This window comes from Zophobas morio, unplaced genomic scaffold (genome assembly GCF_036711695.1).
Source record: "Zophobas morio isolate AGI-343-1 ecotype UQ-CSIRO unplaced genomic scaffold, CSIRO_AGI_Zmor_V1 ptg000017l, whole genome shotgun sequence".
Lineage (NCBI taxonomy): Eukaryota > Metazoa > Arthropoda > Insecta > Coleoptera > Tenebrionidae > Zophobas > Zophobas morio.
This window is the reverse complement of record NW_026972122.1, coordinates 751,043-772,569: the sequence shown is the minus strand read 5'-3', so window position 1 is coordinate 772,569 and position 21,527 is coordinate 751,043. Positions and strand designations below refer to the sequence as shown.

Below are 21,527 nucleotides of genomic sequence, written 5' to 3'. Positions count from 1 at the left end.
TCACTTAAAAAAAAGACAGTTGGGACGCCCGAGAATATTTCACTTTCTGAAAAAAAAGGTAATTGGGATCTCCGACAAGATTTCTTCTTCTTACAAAAAATAGAGTTAGGGCCCCCAAGGTTTCAGATTATTAAACAAAAAAAGTTAGTGCACCTGAGGTTTCCCCTTCGTAAAAAAAAGACAGTTGGGACTTCTCAAAAAGGTTTCACGTTCTTTAAAGAAATGCATTTGGGGCCCCCTAGAAGTTTTCACCTTTCTTAAAAAAAACCACTTAGGACCCAGAGAAGGTTTCACCTCTCAAAACAAAAAACAATTGGGCCCTCAGAAGGTTTCACTTAAAAAAAAATCCAGTTGGGACGCCCGAGAAGATTTCATTTTCTGAAAAAAAAGTAGTTGGGATCCCCGACAAGCTTTCGTTTTCTTACAAAAAAGTGGTAGGATCCCGAAGGTTTCAGATTATTAAAAAAAAAAATTAGTGCACCTGGGAAGGTTTCCCCTTCGTAAAAAAAGATAGTTGGGAGTTCCCAAAAGCGTTTCACGCTCTTTAAAGAAATGCAGTTGGGACCCCCTAGAAGCTTTCACTTTTCTGAAAAAATCCACTTAGGACCCCGAGAAGGTTTCACCTCTTAAAATAAAAAACAATTGGGCCCTCAGAAGATTTCACTTAAAAAAAAAGACAGTTGGGACGCCCAAGATGATTTCACTTTCTGAAAAAAAAGGTAGTTGGGATCCCCGACAAGATTTCTTCTTCTTACAAAAAATAGAGTTAGGGCCCCCAAGGTTTCAGATTATTAAAAAAAAAAGTTAGTGCACCTGAGGTTTCCCCTTCGTAAAAAAAGATAGTTGGGAGTTCCCAAAAGGGTTTCACGTTCTTTAAAGAAATGCAGTTGGGACCCCCTCGAAGTTTTCACCTTTCTGAAAAAAAGCCACTTAGGACCCCGAGAAGGTTTCACCTTTTAAAACAAAAAACAATTGGGCCCTCAGAAGGTTTCATTTTCTCAAAAAAAAAAAAAAACAGTTGGTGCCCCCGAGAAGGTTTCACCTCCTTAAAAAAAAAGATAGTCGGGAGTTCCCAAAAACGTTTCACGTTCTTTAAAGAAATATAGGTGGAACCCCCGAAAAAGTTTTCACATTCTTAAAAAAAGACAATTGGGGCTCCTGAGAAGGTTTGATCTTCTTTAAAAAAAAACAGATGGGGTCCCCGAGGTTTCACGTTCTTAAAAAAAAAGCTGGGCTCCTCGAAAATGTTCCACGTTCTTTAGAAAAAAGACAGTTGAGACCCCGACAAGGTTTTCACATTCTCTAAAAAAGGGCCCACGAGAAGGATATATAATCTAGATAATTTGAAGAATAAAGAAAGAATTCGGCATAATTCCAAAAACAGTTCTGGTGTTTCAAAGTTAAATTGCAAAATATTGTTATACAACTTTGATTTTTTTTCCAAAAATCGGCATGTCTAGGGTAAAAACTGAACACGGATTCATAAACCACATGTGAGGGGGTATCTTCAATTATAAAATTGGAATAATACTGATATTGACATCTTTTACACCAACATACGTCAGTTTAGAGGAATATTAAAATACGATCATACTAGAAAATCTATCTCCGACAATTCGGACAAGTAATAACTTGTAGCTACTTGATTATAATAGATATTCCTTATAATAATATCTTACTCTTAATAATAATAATGTAAATTTTGGAGATGACGTCATCGTATTGTTGGTGGGATGATTGACAAATTTTGGCTAGCGTTTTACCATTTATACGAAATTCCTAATACACATAAAAAATTAATAATAATGCTCCAGTAGTTTCGGAAATTATCTGTCTAATAAAATCATGACAGACGGCAGACAGACAGATAGACAGACGTATTTTCTCACACTCCAGTGGTCATGAAACATCGAGAAAACACAAAAGTAGCCAGTCATCCAAAGGACTCCACTACGCTCAGGACGTAAAAAGTGCAACCTCATTACGTTCAAAGCATCAAATAAAAACCTAAATTAATCAAGTAAAGCGGTTTAGATTTTCACAAAATTGGATTAACATTTGGCCGTAATAAGAGGATGGAGACCGTCTGTAACACTAGTGTGGAGTATAATTTTCCAATTGTAACTAAATTATGCCTACTATATTTATGTAGTAGGATAATAGGTCGCTTAGCTGGTTTTATGTTAGTAGTGTTCTTCGATTTGTGAACGTGAAAAGTTAAGACACCCGTTCTTCCCCATCAAAAACCAAAAATGCCTCCAGAAGACGTCTACACTTACTTCGACATCTTCGATTACATCGTCTTCGCGGCAATGTTAATCGTGTCTTCATTAATTGGCGTCTACTTCGCCTTTTTCGCCAAAGTAAAACAGGACACTACGTCCGAGTATTTGATGGGGGGCAAAACAATGGGGATATTTCCCATTTCGATGTCGCTGATAGCCAGGTAAGTGGCGCTCTAATTTAGACCATTATTCGTTCGTTACATCATGCAAAAGAATAGCTCCACGAACCGGAAAAGCGATAATTTTAAGTGACCAATTTCAAACGACTCTTGTGTTAACGTTTATGTTCGAACCAGTTTTATTCTTGCGTCGATTTACAAATATCGCAAGCTAAATATATATTTTAGCAACAACAACGAAAAACGAAACAAAACACTTAAATAAGTCATTTCCACGGATTGAAAATATCAAAAAACTTGTCGTTCGTACTTTGGGTTTTATTCTTCTTGACGATGGTACACTCGACGCTTACGTTTTGTAATGATCTTTTGACCAAACTCGCCCCATCTAGGGGTTCGTCGTTCAAAGAATTATCATCATCCTCTCCCATTTCGTTCCCGTATAAGAACATGTTCTCCAACTTTGTGATGAACTTGACGTCGTAACAGCTATAAAAAGCCCATGATCTTAAAATCATGAAGATCTTAGTTCTTAGACAATCTTTGTCTTGGGTGTAGTTCAGTTTGTTGTAGATTGCGTGAAACTGTTTGAAGATATCAAAACAATCGTCGGGGTTAGATTCCGTTAATCGTTCCATTCGTATCTTCTGTTTTTTGCAGTTGTACATGACATCTGATAATAAATACAATCTTGCCACTTTTTTCACTGGTTTGGTGTCAGGATTCTTCAGTGAGTCTACCAAAACATCTATAATATCATCTATGGAGTTGGGATGGTTCAAACAGAAGATCATAGCTTGCACGATCGAACTTCTCTTGATGGTTAGATTTTTGATCAAAGAAATCAATCGAGTAGCTTGACTTTCAGTCAATTTAGCATCTTCCTTTTTACTTGGAAGGATTAGCTCCTTTGGCATTCCATCTTTGTAGTTGGGGGCGGTCGGTGGCAGCCAAATCGACCCATTCTTGTACATCTTGAAGGGTTTCATTCCCCACGAATTCTTCGGATCACCGTTGAGTATAGAATATAATTTCCATCTATAGTAAGTGTGAGCCGGATTTTGAAAATCACTCAAGAAACTAAAATCCGGGTTAGTCATTTCGATGTTCATTAACATGGCTTCAAACTCCGGGCCTTCTCTAATCACGAACTCGATGGTCCGGTGGATGATCATCAACAGATTCCTGTCGAACGGAATTGTCACCTTGATTGTGGTTTTCTCTAAATCGATTTCGTCTTCTTTCGACGACGTCTGTGCGTTGAAAGGTAGCCCAGATGGTGGCGGCGGCGAATACAACTTGTACAACTCAGGCGGAATATGCACTGGGTGTGTCGGAATTTTCACTGACTTCCCCCAGTTGATTCTCATATCTTCGTGATTTTTCAACCCATTGAGAGCCCGTTCTGCGTCGGCGCGACTCATGAAGGCCACAAAACCGCAGTTGGCACTCCTGGAGCTGACTTCGTTCCGCGGCCACATGATCTTAACACTAGCCAAAGGCCCGTACGTCCCAAACAGCTGTATTAAGTAATCTTCGGTAATGTGGGGACTCAAATTCGACACGAACAAATTCGTCGAACTGCTGTAGTCGCTATCGGGACACAAAATGGGCGACGGTGACTCGATTTTCGGCAACACGAGTTTAATTTCCTTCACTTGTCTCTCGTGTTGGAGCATCTTCAACTCATCCCCCAGACTCTTCAAGTTGGATTTCTTTTTAGCGCGCTTGGAAGAAGGGGGGTGCGGGGGCGATTTGGGTTTCTGGATGGATTCGTCCTTTTTGAGCTTGATTATGGGTCGCGGGTTGTATAATTGTCCTCTTTCCGAGGTGTCGCCACCCTCTGCATAGAGGGTGTCCGACTTGATGAAAGTCTTTCTCGGGATTTCCGAGTTCTCTTGAAAAGTGTCTATGTACTGTTTGTAGATGGCACCAATGGCTTGTTGCTCTTCTTCGCGTTGTTTCTTATTGACTGAGCTGCGCTTCATGTTGAAGAGTTCTTGGAGTGACAAGAATGACAGTTGTGACGTCAAGTGACGTGAACTTAACCACACTTTTTTTTTAGTTACATATCTGGCATCAGTGTACTTGGAATTCCGGCCGAAATGTACACTTACGGAAGCCAGTTTTGGATGGTTTTGGCATCTGAAGCCTTGGTTTCCTTAACGATGGCGTATTGCTACTTACCTGTATTTTATAAATTGCAAATTACGTCCAGTTATGAGGTATTTGACTGAAATTATTGAATGAATGAAAGTGTTATTTTTGATTTTCAGTATTTGAATCTTCGGTTTAACCAGACGGTGCGACTGTTAGGGTCGGTTTTATTTTTGACGAAAATGATGCTGTATATTCCAATTGTGATTTACGTGCCGGCTTTGGCGTTCAGTCAAGGTATGAAAAAGTACTGTTTCAGTTGGTATCAATGATTTTGTCAAATGTCATAACCAAACTTTCTTGACTGCAGTTTCTGATTTTTTGCCAACTCAAACAGTATTGTAGATGTAAACTTAAAAAATCTAAAAAAATTTTCAGTTACTGGAATCAACTTACACTTGATCACTCCCGCTGTGTGCATAGTTTGTATTTTCTACACCACGTTAGTAAGTTTTTCGAATTTTTCGGTGTACGTCTATGGCTAAAATTTTTATTTCAGGGTGGTCTAAAAGCCGTGGTGTGGACTGACACGGTTCAAACGGTTATGATGTTTGCGGCTTTAATTGCTGTGGTTTTTATGGGGATTGACAGCGTTGGAGGATTGAGCGAAGTGTGGAGAAGAAATGAAGCTGGGGATCGACTAGAATTTTTCAAGTATGGAGTCATCAAAAGCGATGAAGTGATTGAGAGAGTTGGTACTCCTGTTACATCTTATGACAGATTTGTGTAAGGTTATGTCCCAATTATTATTACTTGTTAGTTTGCGGACAAAGTATATTTTAACTGTTCATTTAATTAAAAGTGTTAAATGCTAAGCAGCTAATATTTTTCGACAACTTATTAATAAACCAAATTATCTAGTTCAGGTTCAGGTGTACCAACTCTCTCAATCAATGTTGGATGATACTAGAAGGCTATCTTGAAGTTAGCTTCGGGTTTAAATTTAGTTTTTCGAAGGTCAGTTCTGTTCTAAGATATGACCTGACTTCATTTTAGGCCTTCAAAATTCAAATTTGAAGCTAATTTCAGTGATAACGGTGGTAGCACGTTCTAACACAATCACAATTGTAGCTTCAACTGGGATCCCACTATAAGACACACATTTTGGACTGTCTCCATTGGAAATTATTTTTCTTGGTTGGCTTCGTGTTCCATTAATCAGGCTATGGTTCAGCGATGTTTGGCCATGCCGACCCTTAAGTCCGCCAGAATGTAAGTCACGTATTAATATTACACCGTAGTTTCAGTTGGTAGCAATGAATTTTTCTTGAAATTGGTAGACCTGTCACTCCACTTTACTTCCTGTTGTCAAAACTGACATAGTTGACAGTGACATTTAATTTGTCAGTGATTATGTAAAAATGTTATACTAGGTAGTCAACTTTCGTGCAACCCAACTCAAACAGTACAATACTTATTGATCAAGCTTGGACTAGTAACGACTGAAGCAAATTTTTGGGTTGGCAATTTTGAATTATTGGCAGCAATATTAACATGTCAGTTCATCACAGTTGTCAATTCTGACATGAGTGCGCTTAAAAACCAATGAGAAGATGTCAGTTACTGAACTGGTGACCAAAATTTGAATCTGATAACACGTATGCCATCATGAAATTTTGAATATGTTGCCAACCTGACAAAATTCGCAAAACATTAACAGTCAGTCGGCAGTTGACAAATAGACTTTGAACAGTGGCGTACGCCAATTAAATTTAAAGAAATTATTTTTGGAACGATTGCTATAAACGCGATCTACATTTTTTACAACATTTTAAAACGAAATTTTATAATCCAGCAATTATTATTTACTTCAAACTTGTACATCTTTTTAGTTATTGCTTTTTGCCAAATTAAAATATGATTTTCTAGTTCTAAATGTCCTCTCAGTTTTTCTTTAAAATATTAGGGAATTTTTCACTTTATACAAAACGACGAAACATTCAAAACACTTTCTGAATTTGTAAGCTTACAGTTTCGGCCAGAAAATCTTGGGCAGTATTTTTCTGTCATTGAAAAAAAACACGATGTAGTCTATGCTTTATTGTCATAATGTTTGACACTTTTAAAAAATAAATTTTGACATACGTCATCATCCACATTCCAGTCTACGTCTCTAGGTCAAAATGGAAAACAGCAGATTTGAGGTTATATGTACGTAAAGCCTGTTTTAGAGATTATGTCACTCGAATGACAGAACTGCCCAAGATTTTGTGGCCGAAACTGTACATCATTTTGAAAAAATAGTTTACTTACCTTAAACAACGTCAAAGGGGGTTACTGATTTGTAAAAAATAAAAAAATGAACTCATCCGGTCTTCTTTTCGCCTTCTTCATATTTCTAATAATAATAATACTTTATTGGTCATAATTATGTTCACACTTTCGTCTAACTTCGGATGGAAATTTAGATCAGGGTAGGTATGGCTGGGGCTTAATCCTTGGTTTTAATTTTTTCTTAGTATTCTTTCTACATGGTAATTTCTTGTAGAGAAATAATAACGATTTTGCACTTAAATTCCGCTCCTTTTGCTCTTGACGATAAAAAATTCATCACAATTGAGATAGGGCGGGTGGGCGGGGCTTATATTTTGCCTTTTTTCTTAATATACATAGTCGTCTTTACATAGACAAGAAACTTAAAACGTGTTTAAAATGGTAAATTCTTGTAAATAAATATGAATGTTGCATTTAAGCCCCGCCTCTCGATATGACGAGGTATGGGTGGGGTCTAATCTTTGGTTTTAATTTTTTCTTAATATACATAGTACTTTTTGAATAACACGATACCCAAAAACATGTGTTACATGGTAATTTCTTGTAGAGAAATAATAAGGATTTTGCAATTAAGTTCCGCTCCTTTATCTCTCGACGATTCAAAAAACAAATCATTACAATTGAGATAGGGCGGGTGGGCGGGGCTTATATTTCAGTATTTGCTACGATAAGACTGATTTTGGCAAATGACATATCCTCTAAGAAAAGAGAGGGCGGGTGGGCGGGGCTAGTACTTGCTAAGATAAGACTGATTTTGGCAAATGCCATGCCCTCTGAGAAAATAGAGAGGGGGTAAAGAAAGTTATATTGAAATTATTCTATTCAGTTTTAATTTTTTTCTAAAAATTCTGGATGTCGAGGAAGATAATTCGACATGGATTCACACACCACAAGTACAACAGTATCTTATTTTAACAAATTAAAAAAACTTTTAATTATAAATTTTGGAGATGACATTATCAAATTGTTGGTAGTCTTATTTTAACAAGTACTAACCCCACCCACCCTCACTTTTCTTAGAGGATATGTCATTTGCCAAAATTAGTCTTATCTTAGCAAGTACTAGCCCCACCCACCCACCCTCTCTCTTCTTAGAGGATATGTTATCTGCCAAAACCAGTCTTATCTTACCAAGTATTGGCCCCACCCACTCGCCCCCTATTTTCTTAGAAGATATGTCATTTGTTAAAACAAAACTTATGTTATGAGTACTAGCCTCGCCCATCCGCTCTTTATTTCCTCAGAGGATAGTACGTGCTAGTACTAGCTAAGGTAAGTCTCATTTTGGTAAATGACATATCCACTGAGAAAATAGGGGCGGTGGGCAGGGCTAGTACTTGCTGAGATAAGACTGATTTTTTCTTAATATACGTAGTCGTCTTTAATTCTTGTAGACAAATATGGGTCTTGCAATTAAGCCCCGCCCCTCGATCTGACAACGAATGAAAAATTCATCACAATTGAGAATGAAGATCGGGGCGGGTATGGGTGGGGCCTAATCTTTTGCTTTATTTTTTCTTAATATTATAATATTCTTTTTTTAAGAGCTTATTTTCTATTAGTTGTCATTCCCACTTTACAAAAGAACATATAATTCATCCTGCATTTCTTAGATCTCATTTGCCAAATTTGGTCTTATTTTAGCCGATACTACTCACCCATCATCTCTTTTCTTACAGGGTATGTCATTTGCTAAAATCGGTCTTAAACTCGAACTCAAAAAGTGAGGGTGGTTGGGCGGGGCTAGTACCTGCTAAGATAGAAATGATTTTGGCAAATGACATACCCTCTAAGAAAGAAGAGGCTGGGTGGGTGGGGCTAGTACTTTTTAAGTTAAAACTGATTTTGGGAAATGACATACCTTCCAAGAAAAGAGAGGGTGGGTGGGTGGGGCCAGTGGCTGCTAATACCAGCCCCGCCCACCGATCCTATCTTTTCATAGTGTTTTGTGTTTGAAAGAGTTTGAAAGATTCTTAGAAAAAAAGTTTTGTTTTGTTTTTCTGTACGAATCATTTACTTGACCTGCTGGGATTATTATATCTGGTTCTTCTCACAAAGAGAATTTTAACCCAGTCGAGTGTAGCACACAATTTGTTAGTAAATAATGATACATAATTTTGAGGTTCTAGGTATTCCTGTTTGGAAAGAATTTGGAAGTGCGTTGGAGGCTCTAGTGTTAATTAAATTTCTCAGAGGATACGGTATTTGTTAAAATCGGTCGTATCTTAGCAGGTACTAGCCCCGCCCACCTACCCTCTGTTTTCTTAGAAGGTATGTCATTTGCCAAAATCAGTCTTATCTTAGTACTAGTTAGCTAAGATAAGACTAATTTTGGCAAATCACATGCCTTCCAAGAAAATAGAGGGTGGGTGGGAGGGGCTAGTAGTTGAATAAGATGAAATTGATTTTGGCATTTTTGAGCACTTTTCAACTATTTTTGAAAATTAGTTGAAGTCATTTTCTAGCCTCACCCACCCGCCATCTCTGTTTTTAGAGGATATCTCATTTGCCAAAATTAGTCTTATTTTCGCAGGTATTAGCCCCGCCCACCCACCCTGTCTTTTCTTGGAGGGTATCTCATTTGCCAAAATCAGTTTTATCTTAGCTAGCTAGTACTTGCTAAGATAAGACAAATTTTGGCAAATCACATGCCCTCCAAGAAAATAGAGGGTGGGTGGGCGGGGCTAGTATTTGAATAAGATAAAACTGATTTTGGCACTTTTGAGCACTTTTCAAGTATTTTTGAAAATTAGTTAAAGTCATTTTCTAGCCTCACCCATCAGCCTCTCTTTTTTCAGAGGATATCTCATTTGCCAAAATTGGTCTTATTTCAAAAGGTATTAGCCCCGCCCACCCGCCCTGTTTTTTCTTAGAGGGTATCTCATTTGCCAAAATCAGTTTTATCTTAGCTAGCTAGTACTTGCTAAGATAAGACTAATTTTGGCAAATCACATGCTCTCCAAGAAAATAGAGGGTGGGTGGGCGGGGCTAGTGTTTGAATAAGATAAAACTGATTTTGGCACTTTTGAGCACTTTTCAAGTATTTTTGAAAATTAGTTAAAGTCATTTTCTAGCCTCACCCATCGGCCTCTCTTTTTTCAGAGGATATCTCATTTGCCAAAATTGGTCTTATTTCAAAAGGTATTAGCCCCGCCCACCCGCCCTGTTTTTTCTTAGAGGGTATCTTATTTGCCAAAATCAGTTTTATCTTAGCTAGCTAGTACAGAGTCATCAAAATTGATTGAGAGAGTTGGTAAACCTGAACTTGAATAATTTGGTTTATTAAGTTGTATAAAAATATTAGCTGTCAGATTTGAAGTTTCAGGTTTCAAATTTCAAAACTCAGTGGCGTCTTTTTTCGATTTTCTTTTTTGGTAAAAAATATTAGTTGTCAGATTTGAAGTTTCGAATTTTAGATCCGTGCACATCAACCAAGGCGATTCGTACAAACGTTAAAACTGTTCGCAACTTTGCAAGAAGGTAACTTTCGTATTCGCAACTGATTCAGGTGAGTTCGACAATCAACCCCCAGTTCTCTTGTCACGCCACTGAATTCATTGCCATATAACCTTAAAGAAATCTGTCATAAGGTTGACAAACTTCACGACAAAAACAGGGAGTACCAACTCTCTCAATCAATTTTGATGACTCTGTACTTGCTACGATAAGACTAATTTTGGCAAATCACATGCTCTCCAAGAAAATAGAGGGTGGGTGGGCGGGGCTAGTATTTGAATATGATAAAACTGATTTTGGCACTTTTGAGCACTTTTCAAGTATTTTTGAAAATTAATTAAAGTCATTTTCTAGGCTCACCCATCGGCCCTCTCTTTTTTTAGAGGATATCTCATTTGCCAAAATTGGTCTTATTTTAACAGGTATTAGCTCCGCCCACCCGCCCTGTCTTTTCTTAGAGGGTATCTTATTTGCCAAAATCAGTTTTATCTTAGCAGGTACTGGTTTTAAGAGAAATAAACATTTTGCAGTTAAGTTCTGCCTTCTTGGCTTAGGACCAATAAAAAAAAATCATCGCAATTGAGATGGGGTGGGTGGGTGTGCCTACATTGTGCCTTTTTTTCTTAATATGTAGACTTATTTCGACAATAAGAAACTTAAAACATGTCTAAAATGGTAAATTTTTGTAGTAATCAACTTAAATCCTCCATTTTTCTTTTACAAACCCTTTAAATACGGCAAAAGTTGAACATCAAAGTTACTATCAACGGCAACTTGGCAACGGAGTTTATAAATGACTATGTATCGAATGATTTTTCGGCGCGAAATTTAAATTTTAAATTCAGGCCACCACAAAGCATGACTTATTTATAGTCTGATCAATAATTCTGTTCTAGTCGATACCCACCAATTTTGATTGAAATTTGTAGAACTGTCAACCTATCTAGTTCATGTTGTCAAAACTGACATGGTTAGTAGTGACATTTAATATAAACCAAAATTTCTTATTAGTGATCAAGCCTGATTGATACTCGGTTATCATTATAAAGTTATAAAGTAACCTTGGTTAGTGATCATTAGTAAAATGTCATAACCTAACTTTCTAAGTTAATTACATTAGTGTCAACTTAAACAGTATTTGTTGATCACACTATAGTTTTATATTCACTTCGTATTCCAATTTTCAAGTCTCTAATGTAAATAAGATGTAATAGCGGACTTAGAACAAACCCTGGCAATTGTATTGAAAAAAAAAAAAAAATTAAATGACTAGCATAGTTTTGGCTGTTTTAAATCGTTTTATGCCGCAAGAGTAATGTCAATAGACATTTTTTTGTTGCTACCTATAATTTCGCATTTGTTTATAAACTGTTTTAGTTTTATAGTTATTACAGTAGTTTTTTAAGCCTGCTATTCTCAAATTATTTTGCCTCTAGTCAAAATTATTATATCCATCTTAATACCATCACACAGTTTCTTACACAATTGCAACTTGTTGACTACCAAATTTTTCTAGAATTACTAAACCGACTTTTGCTTTTAGAACAGTTGCTATCCTAGTTATCGGAATAACAGCCCTAGTGTCCATGTGCTGCTACATCGGTTTGGTCATTTACGCCTACTATTACAAATGCGACCCCATAACCAGAGGCTCGATACACAAATCCGACCAACTTCTACCCTACTTCGTAATGCACATAGCGAGTTCGATGCCGGGTTTGCCCGGTCTTTTCGTCAGCGGAGTCTTCAGCGCCGCCCTCAGGTAAACCCCTTCAACCCACTCAAAATTCCCGTTCAACAACATTAACTTAGCTCCATGTCCACGGGCCTCAACTCCATGACCGGCGTCATCTTCGAAGACCTCATCAAGCCCCGCATGAAGAAACCCCTCACCGAAGCCCAAGCCAGTTTCCTCATGAAAGTCATCGTCGTGATAATCGGCAGCATCTGCGTGGCTCTGGTCTTCGTGGTAGAAAAAATGGGGGCGCTGATCCAGGCCACGGGCAGCCTCAGCGCCATCACCGCGGGCCCCCTCTTGGGGATCTTCTCCCTAGGCATGTTCTTCCCTAACGCCAACGCCAAAGGCGCCCTCATCGGGGGCCTCGTCAGCGGGTCGTTAATCGGCTGGATTTCCGTGGGAACGCAGATGAAAATGGCACAAGGAGTCATCAAATTCCCGCAGAAGTTCGTCTCTATAGAGGGATGCAACGCCAACTGGGTTGCGGAGTACCTGAGTCTGACTCTAGCGGCCGAAGTTACTGAAAGACCGGAGGAAGCGGTGTTTGGGCTTTATAGGTTGTCGTATATGTACTACACGATGGTGGGGGCGGTGACGGCGATCGTTGTGGGGTTTGTGGTGAGTCTGTTGACGGGGGGCGGCGGGAAGCGGATTCATAGAGATTTGTTGTCGCCGGTTGTACATGGATTTTTGAAGCCGGAGAGTGCAGCAGAGGATGACAAGGACATTGTGATGACCGACAACTTAATGTAATGCTAGGTTAGGGCGAATATTAAAATCGAATTTTATTTTTTAAGGTTTGTCAGCGTTAATGTCCAGCAGCAGATGTGTGTGTGTTCATTCATGGTGGGTGACTGGGGGATAAAAGTGATCGTTTATAGAATGTGCCGCTCGCTCTTAATGGTGAACTTACTTAGGGACTTCATACTTTTAAACCGTTTGAGATGTTATAGATAAAAGTGAGCCTTGAAAAATTTTCTTCACGTTGGATAAACTGATTCATTGACAAAATGGTTTGTCTGTCAGTGCCACAGGCAGTGTTGCCAGACGTAGCGGAATTTTTCTGAGACTTGAAAATTCGAAAATTTGAGGGTTTTTTTGAGCACTTTGGCACTTGATACATAGTTCTCGAAGTTTAAATCGACAAGATTCTCTTAATTCGTCTCAAAAAGAGATTAGGTATTATAACTACATGGGCTTACATTTTGCCCTGTTTTCTTAATATGTGTAGTCATCTTTTCACAGCAAGAAATTTATAACATGTTTAAAATGGTAAATTTGGTATCATGGTAAATTTGTATAGGGAAATATCGATTTCGCAATTACGCTCCGCCCCTGGGAGGGGCTTCTCTTTTGGTTTTCTTTTTTAATTAATACATTTAGTTTTCTTTGAATAACACGATTACTTAAGAACATACGAGGACTGTATGATAACTACCCGTGTTTGAGGACTGTGGGTACCACTGACCCAAAATTTGTATGCCATGGTCTAATGCCATCTTTCAAACGAGGCTTGTCAAAATTTCAGTCAAATTGGTCAAGTAGTTTTGTTACAGCACTTATTGAAACTTGACAATTTTGTGTTTTTTGCAAAAATGGAAAAAGAGCAGTATAGATCTGTGATTCGATTTCTTTTTTTGGATGGGAAAACGTGTGAAGAAATCAAAATCAAGTTGCAGGTAGTTTATAAGGACCAAGCACCTTCGATGACTACCATCAGATATTGGTTCAACGAATTCAAAAGTGGCAGAACATCGGTTTTGGATGAAGAGCGCCCAGGTCGTCCGATTAAAGTAACTACTGAGGAAATGGTCAACAAAATCCACGATATTGTCTTAGCAGACCATCGGGTGAAGATCAGAGAGATTGCTGAGATTGCAAACATCTCAACCGAACGTGTGCACAACATTCTTCGAGAAAAACTGGGCATGAGAAAGCTATCGGCACGATGGGTGCCGCGTTTGCTCACAGTGGAGCAAAAACAAAATTGCGTTACAACTTCGGAACATTGCTTCAATATGTTTAAGCACAATTCGAAGGAGTTTCGAAGGCGTTACGTGAGTGTTGATGAAACGTGGATACACCACTAACTCCAGAGACCAAAGAACAGTCAAAACAAGGGACTCTACCCGGCGAACGTGCTCCAAAGAAAGCGAAAACGGTTTCTTCGGCCGGAAAAGTTATGGATACTGTTTTTTGGGATTCGCATGGCATCATTTTCATAGACCATTTGTAAAATGGCAAAACAATCACGGGGCAGTATTATGCTAGCCTATTGAGCCGATTAGATGCTGAATTAAAGATAAAACGGCCCCATTTGTCGAAAAAAAAGTCGTGTTTCACCATGATAACGCACCGGCTCACACGTCTGCAATTGCCATGGCAAAACTGGTTGAATTACGCTATGAATTACTGCTGCATTTTCCCTATTCGTCAGATTTAGCACCCTGTGACTTTTATCTATCTCCAAATCTAAAAAAATGGCTTGAAGGAAGGCGCTTTACTTCAAACGGCGAAGTAATCAATGAAACAGAGGCTTATTTTGCAGAGTTTGATAAATCATTTTTTTTGAATGGGTTAAAAAAGTTAGAATATCGCTGGTCGAGGTGTATAGAGTTGAAAGGAGACTATGTTGAGAAATAAATATACAGAATTAAAAAAAAAATGCTTTCTCTTTCTTAAAACGGGTACTTATCAAACAGTCCTCGTATTTCACATGGTAATTTCTCATCGAAGAATAAGGATTTTACAATTAAGCTCCACCCCTCGGCTTACGACAAATAAAAAAAAATCATCAGAATTAAGATCGGGTGGGTGGGCGGGGCTTATATTTTTTCTTAATATACATAGCCATCTTTTCACAACAAGAACCTTAAAACTTAGTTAAAATACTACATTTTTGCAATAATGGAGCGGAGCCTAATTGCAAAATCGATATTTCCTTATTCAAATTTTCCATTATAAACATGTTTGAAGTTTCATGTTGTGAAAAGAAGTCTACACATATTAAAACAAAAAGACAAAATGTCAACCCGCCCACCCGCCCTATCGCTATTGTGATGATTTTTTTTATTCGCTGTGAACCAAACGGGTGGAACTTAACTGCAAAATACTTATTTCTTTACAAGTAATTAAAAACATGTTTTTGAGTATCGTGTTGTTCAAAGAATGCTATGTATATTAAGAAAAAAAAAGACAAAATATAAACCTCGCCCACCCACCCCCATCTCAATTGTGATGATTTTTTTATTCTTAGAAATTTAAAACACGTTTAAAATGGCAAATTTTTGTAGGGAAATATGGATTTTTGCAATTAGGCTCCGCCCCTAGGTCTGGCAACGAATGAAAACTTTATTACTATTTAGAACAGGGCAGGTATGGGTGGGGCTTAATCTTTGGTTTTAATTTTTTCTTAATATACATACCTAGTATTCTTTGAATAACAAGGCACTCAAACACATGTCTTACTTTGCTCTCGACGATAAAAAAAAATCATCACAATTGAGATAGGGCGGGGCTTATATTTTGCTATTTTTCTTAATATACGTAGTCGTCTTTACAAGAAACTTTAAAATGGTAAATTCTTGTAGACAAATATGGATCTTGCAATTAAGCCCCGCCTCTCGATCTGACAACGAATGAAAAATTTATCACAATTGAGAATTGAGATTGGGGCGGGTATGGGTGGGACCTAATCTTTGGCTTTATTCTTTTCTTAATATACATAGTATTCTTTGAATAACGTGATAGTTAAAAACATGTTTTTAATTTCTCGTGGAGAAATAGGGATTTTTGCAGTTAAGCTCCGCCTTCTTGCTTCACGACGAATAAAAAAAGTCATCACAATTGAGATAGGGCGGGTGGGTGGGGCTTATATTTTCCCTTTTTTTCTTAATATGTGTAGTCATATTTTCACAACAAGAAACTCATAACATGTTTAAAATGGTAAATTTGTGTAGGGAAATATCTATTGTCTCTATTGTGATGATTTTTTTTTATTTGCCGTGCATAAAGGAGGTGGAGCTTAACTGCAAAATACTTATTTTACAAGAGATTAAAAACATGTTCCCCGCCCCTCGGCTTACTACAAATAAAAAAAAATCATCAGAATTGAGACCGCTCGCTTTTGCTGGTGAACGTAGTAGGGACTTGTTATTACTTTTAAACCGTTGTGGATGTTATTGATAAAAGTGAGCCTTGAAAAATTTTCTTCACGTTGGATAAACTGATTCATTGACAAAATGGTTTGTCTGCCAGTGTTGCTAGACGTAGCGCACTTTTGACCAAAACATGTTTAAAATGGTAAATTTGTGTAGGAAAGGATCTATTTTGAAATTAGCCTCCGCCCCTCGCTCTGACAACGAATGAAAAATTCATCACAATTGAGCTTGGGACGGATATGGGTGGGGCTTAATTTTTGGTTTGTTTTTTTCTTAATATACATTCTTTGAACAACACGATACTCAAAAACATGTCTTTTATTTCTTGTAGAGAAATAAGGACTTTGCAATTAAACTCCGCCCCCTTGGCTCACGATGAATAAAAAAATCATCACAATGGAGATAGGGCGAGTGAGCGGGGCTACATTTTGCCTTTTTTTCTTAATATGTGTAGACTTATTTTGACAACAAGAAACCTAAAACATGTGTTTTGGTTTTCTTTTTTAATTAATAACATTTAGTTTTCTTTTTATAACACGATTACTTACGAACATATTTTACATGGCAATTTCTCGTAGAAAAATAAGGATTTTACAATTAAGCTCCACCCCTCGGCTTACGACAAATAAAAAAAAATCATCAGAATTGAAATCGGGTGGGTGGGCGGGGCTAATATGTTGCCTTTTTTTTTCTTAATATACATAGCCATCTTTTCACAAGAAGAAACTTAAAATACGGTTAAAATAGATTTTTGAAAGGAAATATGGATTTTGTTTCATTATGTGAAAAGAAGTCTACACATATTAAAACAAAAAGGCAAAATGGTTAGCCCGCCCACCCGCCCTATCTCTATTGTGATGATTTTTTTTATTCGTCGTGAGCCAAGAGGGCGGACCTTAACTGCAGAATACTTAGTTCTTTACAAGAAATTAAAAACATGTTTTTGAATATCGTGTTGGTAAAAGAATACCATGTATATTAAGAAAAAAATATAAACCCCGCCCACCCACCCCACCTCAATTGTGGTGATTTTTTTTTAGAAACTTAAAACATGTTTAAAATGGGAATGAATGAAAACTTCATTACTACATATTTAGATCAGGGGAGGTATGGGTGGGGCTTAATCTTTGGCTTTTAATTTTTTCTTATATGTATAGTATTCTTTGATTAACACGATACTCAAAAACATGTTTTTAATTTCACGTATAGAAATAAGGATTTTGCAGTTAAGCTCCGCCCCTTGACTCACGGTGAATAAAAAAATCACCACAACTGAGACAGGGCGGGTGGGCGGGGATTATATTTTGCCTTTTTTCGTAATATACGTGGTCGTCTTTTTAGAACAAGAAACTTAAAACATGTTTAAAATGGTAAATTCTTGTAGACAAATATGGATCTTGCAATTAAGCCCTGCCTCTCGATCTGACAACGAATGAAAAATTCATCACAACTGAGAATTGAGATCGGAGCGGGTATGGGGGGGGGGGCTAATCTTTGGCTTTATTCTTTTCCTAATATACATAGTATTCTTTGAACAACGTGGTAGTCAAAAACATGTTTTTAATTTCTCATAGAGAAATAACGATTTTTGCAGTTAAGCTCCGCCTTCTTACCTCACGACGAATAAAAAAAATCATCACAATTGAGATATGGCGGGTGGGTGGGGCTTATATTTTCCTTTTTGTTCTTAAGATGTGTAGTCATATTTTCACAATAAGAAACTTACAACATGTTTAAAATGGTAAATTTGTGTAAAGACATATTGATTTTACAATTACGCTCCGCCCTTCGGTCTGACAACGAATGAAAAATTCATCACGATTGAGATCAAGACGGATGGGTGGGGCTTCTCTTTTGTTTTTTTTTAATAAAATACATTTAGTTTTCTTTGAACATATTTCACATGGTTATTTCTCGTAGAAAAATAAGGATTTTACAATTAAGCTTCACCCCTCGGTTTACGACGAATAAAAAAAAATCATCAGAATTGAGATAGGGTGGGTGGGCGGGGCTTATATTTTGCATTTTGTTTTCTGAATATACATAGCCATCTTTTCGCAACAAGAAACTTAAAACATGGTTAAAATAGTACATTTTTAAAATTACAAGTAATTAAAAATAGGTTTTAAGTATCGTGTTGTTCCAAGAATAATATGTATATTAAGGAAAAAAGGCAAAATATCAACCTCGCCCACCCACCCCATCTCAACTGTGATGTTTTATTAATTTTTGGAGACTTAAAACACGTTTAAAATGGTACATTTTTGTAGGGAAATATGGATTTTGCAATTAGGCACCGCCCCCACGTCTGGCAACGAATGAAAACTTGTTTAGATCAGGGCAGGTATGGGTGGGGCTTAATTTTTGGCTTTAATTTTTTCTTATATGTATAGTATTTTTTGAACAATACGATACTGAAAAACATGTTTTTAATTTCTCGTATAGAAATAAAGATTTTGCAGTTAAGCTCCACCCAGTTGACTCACGACGAATAAAAAAAATCATTACAATTGACATAGGGCGGGTGGGCGGGGCTACATTTTGCCGTATGTTTCTTAATATGTGTAGACTTATTTCAACAACAAACTTAAATGTCTAAAATGGTAAATTTTTGTAGTAATCATAACTTTGGCAACACTGGAAGATAGTTTTTGTCAGATTTTTTAACCTTACAAACTCAACTTAACCTAATATGATAAATTTCATTTTCTATTAGGGATCTTTGCACATACGAATTTATTGCCAACTAAATTACCAGATGTCTAAAAACACCTTGAACGGTTTATAAGTGTTATACTTTTCTTGAGCGGCACAAACGAAAAACTGTTCGTATTTGCCGCGAGCGGCACATCGAAATAAACGACCACTGCGGCTGCGTATCATCTCCATTATAAAACTGCGCAAGTAAACATACAGGGTGCAACACAACATGTGATAATTGTCAGAGCAACCTACAATGTAATTCTTGTCATGTTTAAAGTTAACTTTTATAGACGCTTTTCCACTATACCAATAAGTATGACGGATGTTTTAGTCAGGATCACACTTCAAAATAAAGAAATGTCAATTTATTAAATAAAAAACAGCATTTTTCACTGGAAACAGATGCAATTCAACTCATGCACCGATTTTCTCGATCTCGTCTGAATCCTCAGCGTTCAAATACTTAATCTTTCTATTGAAATGTTTCTCGATGGACTGACAGATGTTCATTGCGTCTTGCGAGTCGACCAAATTTATAGCGATACCGAGTTTACCGAACCTTCCTGTACGTCCAATCCTGTGCAAGTACGTGTCGCAATCCGCTTTGCCGTTCATGTCTACTGGTAGATCGAAGTTGACGACGATTGTTACTTGCTCGACGTCGATACCTGGAATAGAGTGGGGGTGTTTAGGACACTACTTTGGGTTGTGGTTACCTCGAGACAAAACGTTCGTGGTGATGAGGACTTTTTCTTGGCCTGATCTGAAACGGTCTAGAACGTTGATGCGCTGTTCTACTGTGAGGTCGCCCGTTAGGACGGCGACGGCGTGGCCTTCTTTAGACATTTTTTCGGCGAGCCAACTCGCAGTGCGTCTAGTCTGGAAAAACGAAAAACAAATTATAGCATTTTAAAAATGTTAAAAATTAAAACAGGACTTACATGGCAAAAAATAATAGCCTGACCCACACCCACAGTCCCATAAATGTTCGTTACAGCGTTGTATTTCTCCTGTGGACCAGCACACTTGACATAATATTGTTGAATATTATCTAAACTCTCTTCTTCGCGTTTCAGTCTTATTGTTATGGGGTCAGGAACTATGACTTCAGCAAATTCCATAATCTGTTGATCATATGTAGCAGAGAAGAACATCATCTGACAACTGGGACTCAAGTTTCTATAAAACAAAACCAATGAACCAGCACTTAAAATAAAATAGTGACATACTTATGAATTCTTATGCACTGATCCTGATGCCCTTGGGTCGCGATCATAACGTCAGCTTCATCCAGCACAAACACTGTCAGTTTTTTCAGATCAAAAACCCTAAATTTCAAAGCCCAATCAAGCACTTTTCCTGGTGTTCCAATAATAATGTGTTCTGATAGATGGGTACCTCTGGAAACTAAAAAAATCGTTTGATTGTGTTAATCGCGTCAAAACAACTACCTTCTTCGCCCCTCACGGCGTACTTCATTTCAATTTCGGGATAAAACTTAGCCATGTGTGCTGCTACTTCACCAGTTTGAATTGCTAACTCATACGTTGGAGACAAACACAAAACCTAAAACTGCGATTAATTTTGTACCGCGTTAACAGGACGAATTTACTTGTGGGTATTTTTTTGAAGTATCAACGCGACTCAGCATCGCCAGGACAAAAGCAGCGGTTTTTCCAGTACCGGATTGAGATTGAGCGATGAGATTTTGTGGTGGGTTGGCTAAAAGCGTAGGCAAAGCGGTTTCTTGTATTTTTGAGGGTGCGTTGAACCCCATATCATAGACGCCTTTCAACAAATTCGGATTTCTTGAAATTTAAATTCTCATTATTGGAGTTGTACAAACACTATACTTACAAGTTCAGTGCTTCAAATGTCTTCACTGAATATAGGGGCGAGTTCGGGTTTTGTCTTTGCACCTCAAGGTCGGTTTTGCTCTCAACTAAGCCTTTTCTGATCACTTTGCGCAGTAAGCTTACTTCTGCCGGATTAACTTGTTCGGGTGCATCATCAGACTCTCTACCGTTTTCCTCTTTGGGGGTGATAGTGATCTGGTTTAGCTAGAACGAATTTTCGTAATTTGGGGATTTGGGATGAAGTTGGGGCTAACCTTCTTTGGGAGAGTTTTTTCTTGTTCTTCGGCATACTTCGCCCAATCTATTTTTTGTGACATGGTTTGCTATCACGTCGATTGGTTTGTGAGGATTCTACAAGATTTAATTAAATTTAGTCTTATTACAAGGTAATTATGGGAAAAAAGCGTGGTACTTGCAATTTTGCGGTTATTTTTTATCGTGTTTAGTGTTGTTTGTGGCACCATTTGGGGGATTTGTGTTTGTTGTGGGGCAATGGCGGTGCGGCTTTAGAGATTTTTGTCGCCCAGTGTTGGTGGTCTGTCAGATTTGAGTGGTAACTTTGAATTTAGCAGATTGAACTTGTCTCCAGAAAGGTCGTTATTATAGTTGTTACGTGTTTTTATTTTATTATTTGTATACAGGCTTAATAAGATTCCCACATTTCTTCCGTTGTTGTGATTCTTTTATTTATTTTGCTACACAAGCTCCCAATAACTCCATAAAGTGTCTTTTCCATTAATGTATTTTGATTTTCCTACTGACTTCAGTCTTCCTTCTCC

At 37.6% G+C, this 21,527-nt stretch overlaps 3 protein-coding genes across 4 annotated transcripts; 2 read left to right on the top strand and 1 right to left on the bottom strand.

The window, feature by feature from the left end:
- The first annotated feature begins 2,202 nt into the window (after window positions 1-2,202).
- On the top strand, window positions 2,203-12,793 carry LOC135130392 (sodium-coupled monocarboxylate transporter 1-like). Its single transcript, XM_064057768.1, has 8 exons — window positions 2,203-2,446; window positions 4,470-4,629; window positions 4,681-4,798; window positions 4,940-5,007; window positions 5,061-5,215; window positions 5,633-5,773; window positions 11,835-12,053; window positions 12,104-12,793. The coding sequence occupies exons 1-8, from the start codon at window positions 2,253-2,255 to the stop codon at window positions 12,780-12,782; spliced, it is 1,734 nt and encodes a 577-aa protein (XP_063913838.1). The 5' UTR covers window positions 2,203-2,252; the 3' UTR covers window positions 12,783-12,793.
- Window positions 12,794-13,624: 831 nt separating this feature from the next.
- LOC135130562 (protein GVQW3-like) lies at window positions 13,625-14,265 on the top strand. Its single transcript, XM_064057966.1, has 2 exons — window positions 13,625-14,081; window positions 14,126-14,265. The coding sequence occupies exons 1-2, from the start codon at window positions 13,625-13,627 to the stop codon at window positions 14,263-14,265; spliced, it is 597 nt and encodes a 198-aa protein (XP_063914036.1).
- Window positions 14,266-19,235: 4,970 nt separating this feature from the next.
- Window positions 19,236-21,251, bottom strand: LOC135130243 (DEAD-box helicase Dbp80). 2 transcript variants are annotated; one of them, XM_064057595.1, is made up of 9 exons: window positions 21,161-21,251; window positions 21,003-21,099; window positions 20,750-20,952; window positions 20,505-20,700; window positions 20,344-20,458; window positions 20,122-20,299; window positions 19,834-20,071; window positions 19,609-19,771; window positions 19,236-19,560 (listed from the first exon to the last, which is right to left on the bottom strand). In XM_064057595.1, the coding sequence occupies exons 2-9, from the start codon at window positions 21,063-21,065 to the stop codon at window positions 19,307-19,309; spliced, it is 1,410 nt and encodes a 469-aa protein (XP_063913665.1). In that variant the 5' UTR covers window positions 21,066-21,099; window positions 21,161-21,251; the 3' UTR covers window positions 19,236-19,306. The 2 variants fall into 2 exon arrangements, with proteins under 2 accessions (XP_063913665.1, XP_063913666.1); XM_064057596.1 differs by having other exon boundaries at window positions 21,165-21,247.
- Between the last annotated feature and the right edge of the window lie 276 nt (window positions 21,252-21,527).